The following is a 13,134-nucleotide window of genomic DNA, read 5'->3' as shown; positions in this document are numbered from 1 at the left end:
GTAAAAGGTTTTTGCACCGTGCTATCTACTATTGAGAAAAATCATAAACGGACGAATGAAAATTGCTCGTAACATAAAATCTCTCAAATTGACCCTTACCCTACAACAAAAATTTAATAAAATCATTCCAATGTTAATAAATCATTTTTATTATTTAAAAAAAATCATCTTAAAATTTATTTTATGTATAAACAAACATTTCGCCAACCGTGATATAAACATGGATCTTAAACAAAATTGAAAATGTCTTATTTAGGGCTTTGATTAATTTCTCTATTTGAGGATGTAGCATGCATGTTAAGCTCTTATAATGGGAGAAAGTATAACTTAAAAGGAAAATATAATTAATTAGGAAAAATGATAAAAGTGAAGATCTCATTGAAGAAAAGGAAAAGAGAAATGAAGACAATCTCCATGAAGTAGATTAGTCCAACTTTTGAATGCCATAGCTGTGGGGAGCACAACTAATCTGATGAGAACCATTATTTCCTAAAAGCTACAGCATGTGGACCAAAAAAATGAAGATATGATCATGTGGAAAAAAGATCAAGAATTAATGTGATAAAATTTAATTTGAAGATTATACAGTTGAAACTTAGCAGGTATATATATTTATCAGTTCCTCCCTTGGGTATTTGAACTTTCGGAAGTTATAACTACTCCACCTGCTGCCTCGGACGAGGTACGTTGCTGAGTCTGTGAGTCTGATCACAACCAACCATAATAAACAATAGTCACATAGTGTTCAACATTCAAATTGTAAACAATATATACTCATGTTAATCAATTCATCTCTATAGATTAGGTTTCTCATTGGAACTCTACACTGTACTTCCATGTATACATACTAGTGTGTGGTTGTTGGAAGAAGTGAAAATGAAAATTCAAACAAAAATGGTAACTTACTTAAAGTACAGTCAGTTAATACAGTTTTGATGTTCATTCGTTGTTTGATAAAACACAAATTATAGTTTAATGTAAGTTGTAACTCATTTTCATACGGTAATAGCAAACAAATTTTATAAAAGTACAAGTTGTAAGCTCTTTTCATCTATTGTTGAATACTTTTATGACTCATTAGATTAAAAAAAGATCCATTTTTTGTAAAGAATACAGAAAATACTCTGAAAGGAGTGTGCAGGTGATCTGGAATAAGGAAAAAGTTAATTTGTTCTGGTTATTGCACAGATTTGTTTAATATTAAAAACTTACAGTAGTGGTAGTATGTGTCAAACATGCAGTGTGGGCCAATGCATGGAAGCAAGATCATTTGACTGGTTCTTTAAAGAATTTAACCACCACAATATTTTTTTTCCTACTGAAACCACATGCATTCACTGTTACTTTACATGATGACCCTCTCCCTCTGTCATGACTTTCTTCCACATTGACCCATACATTATACGGTTCATGGCACAACCGAGACAGCTCATTCACATGGGGCTGGGGTTGCCCATGTGGACCCCTATGGCCACATGTTACAGCCAAATCATAATATATATTGTGTGTCAGTAAGTGCATCATAATTCATAAATCTCTGTGCACCTCTCTCTTTCACTCCACTCTCCTGTGTGGCCATGTGTGTATGCATACATTTGAGTCACATAGATATAAAATACAAGTTAAGGATATTCAATATCAGAAGGCTAACTAAATTTAGAATCCACAATACATGCATTAACAATGCATTTTTTTATTAGTAAGTCTATTATTTCAAAGTTTGTGAATGAAATTAAGTTAGTAGAGAAGAGAAAGGAATAGTACCACTAGGGGAAGGAGGGGGTTGCCTTATTGGAAGTTGTTGCAATTGAGGTGGTGGACGGTATGCAGAAAATGAGCCTTCCATTGGTGTAGGGTAGTATAGATAAGAGGGTCCAGCTGGTATGCGATGTGGTTGGGGTGTAGAAAAGGTACCTCTTGGTGCTTGCACAGAATAGCCATAGTAATATGGGGAAGCCATGGTGGAGGAGGATGGTCCATAGAGTTGTTGGTAGTATTGTGGTTGCTGAATTTGTGGGTTATACAATGTGGCCTGTGCTCACACAAATATGCACCATCATTAAGCAAATGTTACACAACTGTTGTCCATTATTTGCAACCAACCTGACATCATTAAAAAATAAACTATGTGTTCTTAATTGATTGGAGGGAGAAAAGATGCTTACTTGATGGTACCCATAATCAGGGGTGTAGGTAGGGTAGCTGCAAAGAGATTTGAAAGCAATTTAATCACCAAGCAAATATGGAAGGAAATACGTTAATGCAGTGATGCATTTGTTTCTTTGAGAAGTAATGCTCAAAATGGAAGACTCCTATTGTTGTGGACTGACACTGAACTTAACATGTAAGGTTTTCCCAGTAAAAACCAGTGAGGAAAAAAAATCCATTAATATTAGTTGTCATGTGGGACCCCTAAATTGATCAAATGTGTAATGAGAGTTAGTGCTATTGCGTGTGCCTGCTTTGTGGTATGTATGGTATGGCATGATATGATATGATATGCATGGTCCTTGAGATTGAATTAGTTATGACTGATTCAGTGCTAGCTAGGGTCTTTTTTGTGGCTCAGGAATTATGAACATGTAGTTGCCCCATCAAGTAGAAAAAGGAAGGAATAAAGCAATATATATAAAGAATGGTCAAGGTAGCATCCAATGATATGAAATTTTGCATGCACATAAAAGTATAAACTATGCAGCCTCGTTGGAACTGACAGAGTAGAGTTTAAGGAAGGAAATTTCTGATAGAACGTATAAAGAATTATCAACTATTATTTAGTAGAAGTTTCTAGGTGATTCAAAAAGTTGAACTACCCGCTCAAAATCTTAATATTTTATTTTGCAATATAATATCTTTAGCTTTACGATAAAGAACAGACAATATATATATAAAGATATATACATACTAAAATTCAATACCCTACATAGAAGAGAAAAGATTCGGCTAACGTTGATATATCACCTTCAAATAAACCTAATTAACTTTGAAAAAAGAAACACGGTACTCCTTTTAACTATTGAAGAAAAAGAGATTGAACACCTGAGAGAAAGAACAAAGGAGAAAAGTTGTAATAGAAACAAATAAAGTAACACTGTTCATCTTCTACCCTTCTTTGTACTAGCTTTCTGCGGTTACATTGCATCCAAAAACTTAAGTTTGTAAACTGTGTCTTCTACTCGTACAATCCTCAGAAAAAGAAAGAAGTTAACATAAGAGTAATTTCCCTTCTGTTTTTGTTTATTGGTCATGGTTTTATAAGAGTACTTTTTAATTTACCAACTAATACACCTCATAAGACAACAATGGCATTGCTGGTGAGAAAATGACTTGATGGTACAGGACATGCAAAAGTACCGAGAGCTGAGGGATTTTATTATGTACAAGATTATAAAACAAATTTATTGAAGCAGGACCACCATATATAAAAAATGTACATGCATTTGCCACGGATTAAATATCCATTGATCTGTACCTATTGTCATCCACATTTCTACTATTACCATAGATGCATCATCAATGGCATAAGTTACAAAAGCAATGTTTCTCATCGATAGGTAAAATCTACAAGCACCCTATCTTCTTAGGCCTTCTTTAATTTATGACATTAATAACTCAACAATGTCACTGAATCACAACACTCCTCTTTAAAAGACACGAAAACCTAACCTCACCACATCTCTATTTTACCCCTATGTCAGGTTGTAGACCAAAAAAATGTAGTTTTACTTATTCCCTCAAGCTTCAACATACAAAGAAAAGCTTAAACTACAACATAAATTGAGTAATATTTGTCTTTATTTTAAAACATGTTTTTCCAATGAGTAATCTCTATCAGATACACAGAAACGCAGATAATCCGACCGGTCACTTTTAGTATATCCTTTCTTTTAATCATGTCTTATAACGTAATAAATATCTTTCTTTTTTATGATTTTGAAAATTGATGTAGTAGTTGATGAACTGATGAGATTGGAGGAAATGAAATTGATTAAGCTTTTGAGTGTGGTGGTAGTTAAAAAAAAGAAAGTAGGGGGAGGAAATGCACATGATGGTTGTTGAAAGTTTGGCATTGCGTGTACTTTTAATGGTGATATGATACGTGAGGATTTTCACGCTGTCACCAAGACCTACTGTAATTGGGGGGGGAGCAGTCAAGCGACATATGTAGACAGCAATGTGTGCGTCTATATGCAGTTCTCAATTAATGCCATGGACCAGTTTCTTTGACTGTGAGTGACAGACATGGGTAATAATAAATGCCCACAGTAAATGTACAAAGCTAACTCACTCACCCATATGGCGGGTACACCAGCGGTGGTGGTGGTGGTGGCGGCGGCGGTGCTAGTGCCGACGGTCCAGCCGCCGGCACACCACTGTATGAAGCTGTTCCCGGTGCTCCTCCTTGGAATGTTCCTCTTCCTGCATTACCACCCCACAACGCAACCACAAATTTGATCAAGGAACAAAACATTATGTTATATTTATAATATATGTGTGTGGGTGTATATCTTATGCTGTGTATAATAAAAATATGTGATATTATGATAATGATGATGATGTTCATAACATTGGAAGATAGAAAATGCATATAAAATAATGAACCTCTTGGTGGTGATGGTCTAGGTCTTCCGAGAGAAGCAATGTTACAATTTGCTCTTCTTCCATCTATCACTGGGTTTGGATCAGCACATGCCCTTCTAGCTGATTCTGGATCACGGAATGTTACCTGTTATATAGGACATGTTTTGTGTGTAATATGAGGATCAAATCAAACAACACACATGTTGCAGTGAAAGAGAATCAAGTTTGAGGCAGAGTAAAGAGTTAGAGAGAGAGAGAGAGAGAAACATACGAATCCGTAGCCTTTAGATTTTCCAGTGTTCTTATCAGTGATAATGACAGCTTCAAGAATCTCACCAAACTGCTCAAAATATTTGCGCATTTCTTCTGTTGGAGTCTCCCAAGCTAGGCCTCCAACGAAGACCTTAGTGAACGTGGTGTCTCCGAACTGTGATCGGTAATGTGGGTAAGCCATGGTGTCAAGGGAAGAAAAGGGTGTCGTTGTTTATGCATGAAAGCTAGTTAAGCTCAAAAGGGTGTCCTTGTTTCTTCTGATCTCTACTTATTGACTTGTCACTGCCATTTTCTCTTCTGGTTTTCTGCTCTCTCTCTCTGTGACCGTGTCTTGTAGTTGTCCTACTCCACCATTCAACAGCGCCCCCTCACGACACAAGAATCATTGAATTTGAAGAGAGGCTGAGGGAAAGAGGTGGTGGGTATGGTTTATGATGGTGTGGTATCGTTATTATTTGATGGTTGTTTGTGACAGAGGAGTTAGTTAATTAAAACAAAAATATACGAAAAGGAAAAATAATTTAAAAAAAGGGAGTTGTTTTATAAAAAAAAATATATATTATTTATTGTTTATTGTTTTAGGAGAAAGGGAAAAGGGAGTGAGAAAAAGGGTGGTGGAGGAGGAGAGAGAAAGAGATCTGACAGCTGCAAACTCTAATTTGCTGGCCAAAGAGAGAAGGAAGAGGTGGTGTGTGCTTTGTAGTATATCACAAGTGACAGCTGCGTTACTATCTCACTTGAAGTGTTTCCCCTCTGTCTCTGCATTAATATACTCTCCCACCATCCAATCAATTTTCCATTTTGACTTAAACAACTCTTATTTCCTTGTCTTTCTCTTCTTCTCCCCTCATTTCTCATTCTTTTTCCCAATACATACACACCACCCTACCCTATCTTCATTATTAAACATGGATCTTATTCTCTTCTTTATAAAAATAAATGTTTATCCCTGCTAATAAACAAAAGGGTAGGAAGGATTAGTTCCATATGCCATAAATGATAGTTTCAATGTTCATTAGGAGAAGTATTCGCTAACCAAAGCCTGAATGCATCTTTATATTTGATATTGATTTTACAAAGAATAATTGTGAGGAAAAAAACAAAAAACAAAAGGCTACTCGTTAAAATATTAGTTTTCCAACAACAAAAGATATGGACCCTCTGATCATGATCAGATGGTTCTTTTTACATGAAAAGAAGTTGTGTGATGTATATAATAAGCAAGAAGGTGTGCGTGCTGTTGTTGGCAGCTTTGGTCTACAGACATGGAATGAAGCAGATGCAATTTTTACTCAGTCCGCTTCCTTTTTCCAAAATGTTAGTTGCAGCAAAAGTTATGCGCATATGAGATACAGATATTGATGTACAAAGTAAGAACAATAATTTCAATATCAATTTGACTTAACTTTTGTTGGTTAATTATATTTGATCCTATAGATCATGTGCTCGGGTAATTAACTGGACCAATCATGGTTACACCCTTTTTCTTTATGTTGGGACCAAACTATATCCCACATGACCCCAAATCCCCTAATCATAAGCTATTACCAGCAAATCAACCAAAATGAAAGGGAACAGTTACAGTTAGGTTTGAAAGAAAGGATATACTTTTGTTCTTTATTAATTCATCTATCTATTTATTTAATTTTCGGTTGAAGGTTGTTGATTATTGCTGGATTGGAACCCTTTTTCCGGCTACGATGAAAACAAAATTGAAGACTGTTAAGAGCCATATAATCTTGATCCATCGCCATCGAATCATTCCTTCATCAATCGCATCATTAGCAGTTCCTAATACCAAGCTAATATCCCTCTTATTTTATAACTAATGGCAGACCATTATCTTGTCCACAACCCACCACCCTCAAAGTCATACCTCCTGCCACCAAATTAACAACTTTATTCAATTCAACTATGAATTTCTCTTACCTTATTTTATATAAATCTCCCTCCTTCCACCTCTAAACTCTTAGTTGGACCTTACAAGTTTGGCACTCTCGTATACTAGTGAGTAATACAATCAAAATAATATGGAATTGAATTTCATCTTTTAAATAGTATAACAATCTGAATGAAACTATTAACTAACTATGGATCTCGTCTGCAAATAACTGATATTGCAAACTTCATATTGGAATGATTGAATCATGAACGTGAAGGTGTGTTAGAAATTGGTTAAGGTTGAATTGTAGTTATAAAGATTTAAGTTTTGAGTCTGGATCTAGTCCTTAAGATACCCTACTTGATCCAAAATGATAATGTTTATGGCAGTGAAGCAAGGCAACTAGGGGCACACGCAGGCACCCCCACAAACAACAGAGTAAGAAACACATACACACACATAGAGAAAGAAAGAGGCAGAAGGAGTCATTATCTAGCTTGTTGCCAGCGTTAGGGACGAGGAGACAGCTATAAGGACCCTGTGGTTTTTATGTTAAAAAAACCCTGCAAAACAAACGAGTCCGTGAACTGGCAGTCCTCTCCACGTGGGGTCATATCAGTGTTGAAGAACTATGAGCTGGATTTCCATCTACTCTCTTTTATACTCAAGGGATTTTGGGAACTACTTTAACATTATTTATACATGACCCCCCAACCTGCACTTCATCAACCAACTCCAACCAATCAATCTTCATTTTAACCCTTCCAATATCATCTCTTCTTTTCTTTCCCATATACATGCTTTTAGCACATAAACCATGCATTCTTATTCTCCTCATAACTCTTCCTCATTTTTCACTTCAGCCTTTCTTCTTTTGCCCACCATTGACTCCTCCACAATCCTCAATCCTCCACTATTCCTACCACCACATCACCCAATTGTCAACTTCACTACTTCATATACATAATTTATATATATTCTCTCCCCTTTCGTTGTCTTTTAGGCTAATGAGATTCAAACCCTTAACATCGTTACCTTTTTGTCACAAACTAAGATAAAGACCTTTCTCAATCTAAACATCTAAAAATAGAAGCTTCCGTAATAATGCCTAAAATTGATTATACCTAATGACAAATTTTGCTATGAGATTCAGCTGGATAGAGGAGACAGATTCTGGGTAGTAAAATTTGAGCGTGGGAAGTTAGTAGGGCTCCTACCTAGCAATTGGGGTTGTCATTTGCATGATTGCAATGCAACTGTAACTAACAAATGTGGAGAGGGTTTTAATTATTGCAAAGCTTTTATTTGGTGCACACAACTCAATATTCAACCTCACAGTCCTGAGCTTGTCCCTTAATGCACAGTGACTTGTATAGTATAGTGCTGCAACATCAACATCACAATGCAATTTAAATGAATAGCAGGGGATTCAGATATATTTGACGCGTCTCAATCTCATTTACCTCTTAAAAACAGAAATTAACAGGACCTGTGTTGGAAATGGGACTGCAAAATTCTAATCTACCCTCTTTTATGTATTTGGTCATCAAAAATGTGAAGATGTGGAAGTTATTCTTGGCAATTATAAAGCCATTGCAAGCATATTCCTTGTTCTTTTGGCAGACCAAAAGTAAAAGGAAATAAATGAAAACTTGAATTTTATATTGAGACATGATCCACGTTACCAACTTACTATCTCAATGGTCCTCTAGTGAAGTGAGGCTGGCTAAGAGTTCTAGCTATCGATATCCCCCAAGAGGTTATCTACTACTACTTTTCTTGCCCAAAAAGGAAAAAGGCAAAAAACGATGTCATATACTTACAGATATACTTATATAGCTGTTCATCACCAATGCTTTCATGATGTATTGATAATAAAAGCAATTATCATTCTATGAGATGCTTAATTTGAAATTGCCAAATCAATTAAGTATGTGTTTAGTTTGCCATTTGAAAGTTGTCAAATGCAGATATACACATTTCAATGCATAGAGAAGAACTGGTTTGTTTCATTGGTAGGAAAGTAAGTTATGTTAAATGTACCTTTTCTATAAACATAAACACATACTAAGTGGCTCTACGTGTATCAAGATAGAAAAGAAATTTGTTTTGGTTTGTTCTTTGTTTCGCAGCTTTGGCTTTGAACTCTAAAGTCAAGATATGATATATGGTTAAATCTATGATGTTATACATAGGATGAGAGAAAAAGAGACACTGATAAAATTATTTATAAATTGTGAAAATTTTCTTGTAAATATTTAGTAGAATTTGCAAAATATACAGGAAAATAGTTCCTGTGAATGTAAAAAAATTAAATAATTTCACCTGATAAAAATTCCATGAGAATCCTAATTTGATTAATTTTCCTTCTAGGAGAATATATATTCATTTGATAATGTTAAGTTTGAGAAAATGTGTTGCATCACGCCATCCACTTCATAATCAAACCAAAATTGGTACTAGACTCAAAATTTAATGTCCCATGCCCAAATTACCTTTTGTGGCGTGATTGATTTCGAAAAGAAAAAGCATATATTTTTGTTTTCTATCATGATTAACAATTACAAAAATAGTATATTTTCTTCTTTTATTTTTTTCTAATTTGTTCAACTGATAGATTTTCTATACATGCAAGAGTTTCAAATTAGATCAAATTTAAAAACATAAATAAAAACTTTTTTAAAAATTTATATGTATCTTAAGAAATTAAGTATGAAATTATAAAATAAATAAATAAATAAAAAATTTATTATCCTAAAATAAATTAAAGAGGGAAAAGTTGAACAATAACATATGAGATGTCCGATGTAGACAAAGTCATGTGAGCCATTGAAAATAGCTAAATAGAAAGTCTTCTCACAAAGTTATTTGGCACATTGAACAAAAAAGTATATGAAGAAAGATTTTGGTGTTCCAGTAGATAAAGAAAGTTACTCACTTTTAAGAGTCATCAATTGAAAGTTGAGAAATTTATTGCCAAGAAATTGATATTCTGTCATTTTCACTATTATTATATATTTTTAAGATAAAACTATGTAAAAAAAATCTCGATATCAGATTTCAAAAAGAATAAAAATGTTTATATTTTTAAATTAAATCACAAATATTGATTTTAGTCTTTCTAAAAATGTATAAGTTTTTAATCTCCCACATTCTAATAATAACGTGTGCCTTTCTTTCTTAATAAGACACTAAATTTAAATTAGTTTTCAGGAATATAAAGACTATAAAGATATATAAAATATTAAAATCAATTATTCAAAGTATTTTTGAGAGATAAGAATATATATTTTTATCCGTTTTTTTAATCATTAAAATATGCTAAATTTATTTACTAGAAAGACAAATAAATAGTCTTGAAAATATTAACTACTCTGTTTTTTTAGTTTTTTTTTCTTTGTGGAGTAAAATATGATGACTTGGACTTATAAGAATAATTTCTGAAAATTAGTTTGTATTGTACTATGGGCGAAAGCAGTTCTTATAAGAAGGCGTTATGTGTTTTTTTATGGAATTTCTTTCTCCACCTCCATAATTTCTTCCCGCACCTCCATATTTTGATGAAAAATCATATTTATTTTTAATAAACTTAAAAATTAAGTCTAAATTCCTGTACCTTTCATTATTTTCGTTCTGGAATGGATGATATTTCGAATTTTAAAATTTATAAGTAAAAATGACTTTTAAATTGTAGAATTATATGGTTCAAAAGTTGACTTTTGAATTATATGATTTAAGTGAATTGTAGAATTTAAAATACAAAGTTAACTATCGAATTCTACATGTTGTTTCTAAATTTAGAAAATAATTTTTCAATTATAAAATTTGAAAACTAACTTTGTATTATAAAATTTACAATTTGAAAACTAACTTTGTATTTTAAATTTTAGAATTTTAAAGTTATAGAAAAATTCTTGAAAAGTTCTAGAATTTCAAAGAAAATTATAGAAAAATTCTAGAATTTCAAAGTTATAGACTAAAGAAGCAAGAAGTTCATTTTCGAAATACAAAATTAGTTTTTGAATTCTAAAATTTAAAAGTTATTTAAAAAAATTTAAAATTTATTTAAAATAACTTCTAAATTATAAACTCTATCTAACTGCTATACTTATATATTATTACTTTTAATAAAAATGACTTCTAACTGCTATACTTATATATTTTTACTTTTAATAAAAATGACTTATGGATTGTTGTATCGATATATTTTTACTTTTAATAAAAATGACTTCTAGATTGTTGTATCCATATATTTTTACTTTTAATAAAAATACTTCTAGATTAATTGTATTGGAAATCTTCTTTGGACTTTAAAAATTTTTAGAACATAATTTCTTATATATGTATTGGAAATCTTCTTCTAAATTATAAACTCTATCTAACTGCTATACTTATATATTATTACTTTTAATAAAAATGACTTCTAACTGCTATACTTATATATTTTTACTTTTAATAAAAATGACTTATGGATTGTTGTATCAATATATTTTTACTTTTAATAAAAATGACTTCTAGATTGTTGTATATATTTTTACTTTTAATAAAAATGACTTCTAGATTAATTGTATTGGAAATCTTCTTTGGACTTTAAAAATTTTTAGAACATAATTTTTAAAATTTATGAAATAGGATTTTTAAAATAAAAATTTCAAGATTTCATAGCATATAAAATACATTTAAAAATAAATTTTTCATAATACATAAAATACTTCCAAGAACAAATTTACTAAAACAAAAATTCTAAAATGTAAATAATAGCTTCAAAAATAAACTTTTTAGAACGAGTTATTTTTAATAAACTCTCTTCTTTCTTGAATGCAACAGATAATGAAAGTGTAACAAACACAACAATGAGAATGACGACAGAGGTATGACAACGGTGATAGGAGCATTAGTGTGGTGCAGCGAGGAGGTTATTTTAGTCCTTTTACGTTAGTATGGAGGTGCAAGAAGCAATAGCCTTGTTGTGTATGTGAATTCTGAACCCAAGAACATTTGAAAATGGACATGCCTACAAATTCAGTGTGTTGCATTGTGCTTGAGCTAAAACCAGTGCTCTAGGAACTTTTCATTTTACTCTATGTTTAGTTTAGGTTAATAATTGAAAAGTGGGAAAATGAAAAAGAAAATAAATGAACTAAAAAGATGAGAAAAAAGTTAAGTTAATTTAGATTAAAAAAATAGAAAATAAATTATTAAAAAATTTGTAACTGATGGTGATTTGAAAAAATGAAAAATATTTTATAAATTATTAATTTAATTTATATAAAATTATTCTTGGTATGAGAATGAATGAGAAAGGGGTTGATGTGTTATTGGGTGCAAGTCTTGATATAGACATAGACATGATTGCCGATTATGACCAAGACATAATCAATTTATTTATTTTTACTTTTCCAAAATGAAAGATTTGAAATAAAACGAAGGGAATTATTTCTTTTGTATAATATTTATGGCAGGGAAGCCACATGCTCTTCAAGAACCTGATTTAGGTGGTTTCAGCTTTTCAGGAAGATTTGAGTGATTATTATGAATTTGCTTTTGCTAATAAAACTAAAATCATTCCATAAGCACAAAATATAATTTATCACGGATCATAGTATATTATTTTATTTTCTAAGATTTCATGTTTATTTTTCGATATAATGACCTTATTTAATTTATATTTTATTTTGTGAATATTATTATTTATTATTGTGCAATATTTATCTAATAAAAAATTGTTTTAATAAAAAATAAAATTTTATTCTTATAACTCTATTGTTAGAATTTTAATTTATTATCATATTATTCTATTTTAAAAGGAAAAATATTGTAAAATCTAAGTCTTAGACGTATGACTGTAATTATAACTTTTACATTAAAAACGTTCTAATATACATTATATCACATCAGGAAATATAAGATGAACTTAATACTGACTATTATTTGATATTTAAGATAATTTGACACTTAGAATAATTTATAAACAAGTGGAGAGTGTTACTGAAGGAGGTAATAAAGAGAGATTCTCAGATTTATTGTCTACTAATGATTAATAAATAAATTAATCATTGTTTTACACGAAATCAAAATATGTTTTCTGGAGACCTGTATTGAAAAAGGAAAAGAGAGAATAATAAATGTATTGGGAGATATAATGAAGAAGGAAGAGGGAAAGAGTACTCTCAACAACACAATAATTTTACCTTATTTTAATATTCTTTGAAAATATACTTCTCTTAAAAAAGATATATTTTAAAAAACTTATTAAATGAAGTAAAAGTAGTTAAAATTTCTGTATATTTAAAAATATGTAACGAATAGAATAGTATTAAAAACTACAAAATTATGGAAGATATACTAAATAAGAGTATGAAATATTATTATAAACTTATTGAAAAGAATGAACAAAT

The 13,134-nt window shown here is 31.3% G+C and overlaps 1 protein-coding gene across 2 annotated transcripts; it reads right to left on the bottom strand.

The window, feature by feature from the left end:
- Positions 1-323: 323 nt before the first annotated feature.
- Positions 324-7,574, bottom strand: LOC137825736 (uncharacterized). 2 transcript variants are annotated; one of them, XR_011083340.1, is made up of 6 exons: positions 4,853-5,522; positions 4,603-4,726; positions 4,293-4,419; positions 2,166-2,202; positions 1,213-2,032; positions 324-704 (listed from the first exon to the last, which is right to left on the bottom strand). XR_011083340.1 is itself a non-coding variant. In XM_068631491.1 (6 exons), exons 1-6 carry the CDS (start codon positions 5,033-5,035, stop codon positions 616-618), a joined length of 828 nt encoding a protein of 275 aa, XP_068487592.1. In that variant the 5' UTR covers positions 5,036-7,574; the 3' UTR covers positions 324-615. The 2 variants fall into 2 exon arrangements, 1 of the variants encoding a protein (XP_068487592.1); XM_068631491.1 differs by having other exon boundaries at positions 1,765-2,032; positions 4,853-7,574.
- Between the last annotated feature and the right edge of the window lie 5,560 nt (positions 7,575-13,134).

The sequence above is a fragment of the Phaseolus vulgaris genome, chromosome 8 (assembly GCF_051622355.1).
Source record: "Phaseolus vulgaris cultivar YP4 chromosome 8, ASM5162235v1, whole genome shotgun sequence".
NCBI lineage: Eukaryota > Viridiplantae > Streptophyta > Magnoliopsida > Fabales > Fabaceae > Phaseolus > Phaseolus vulgaris.
The sequence above is the reverse complement of the archived record's forward strand: the minus strand, read 5'-3'. Positions and strand labels throughout refer to the sequence as shown.

What these genes read in the sequence shown, in the direction of transcription:
- LOC137825736 (XM_068631491.1), bottom strand. Translation starts at nt 5,035, where the DNA reads ATGGCTTACCCACATTACCGATCACAGTTCGGAGACACCACGTTCACT. An exon ending in TAGACCATCACCACCAAGAG is followed by an intron (nt 4,420 to 4,602) that starts GTTCATTATTTT and finishes GTGGTAATGCAG; the next exon opens with GAAGAGGAACATTCCAAGGA. An exon ending in ACCCCCTCCTTCCCCTAGTG is followed by an intron (nt 705 to 1,764) that starts GTACTATTCCTT and finishes GGTTGTGATCAG; the next exon opens with ACTCACAGACTCAGCAACGT.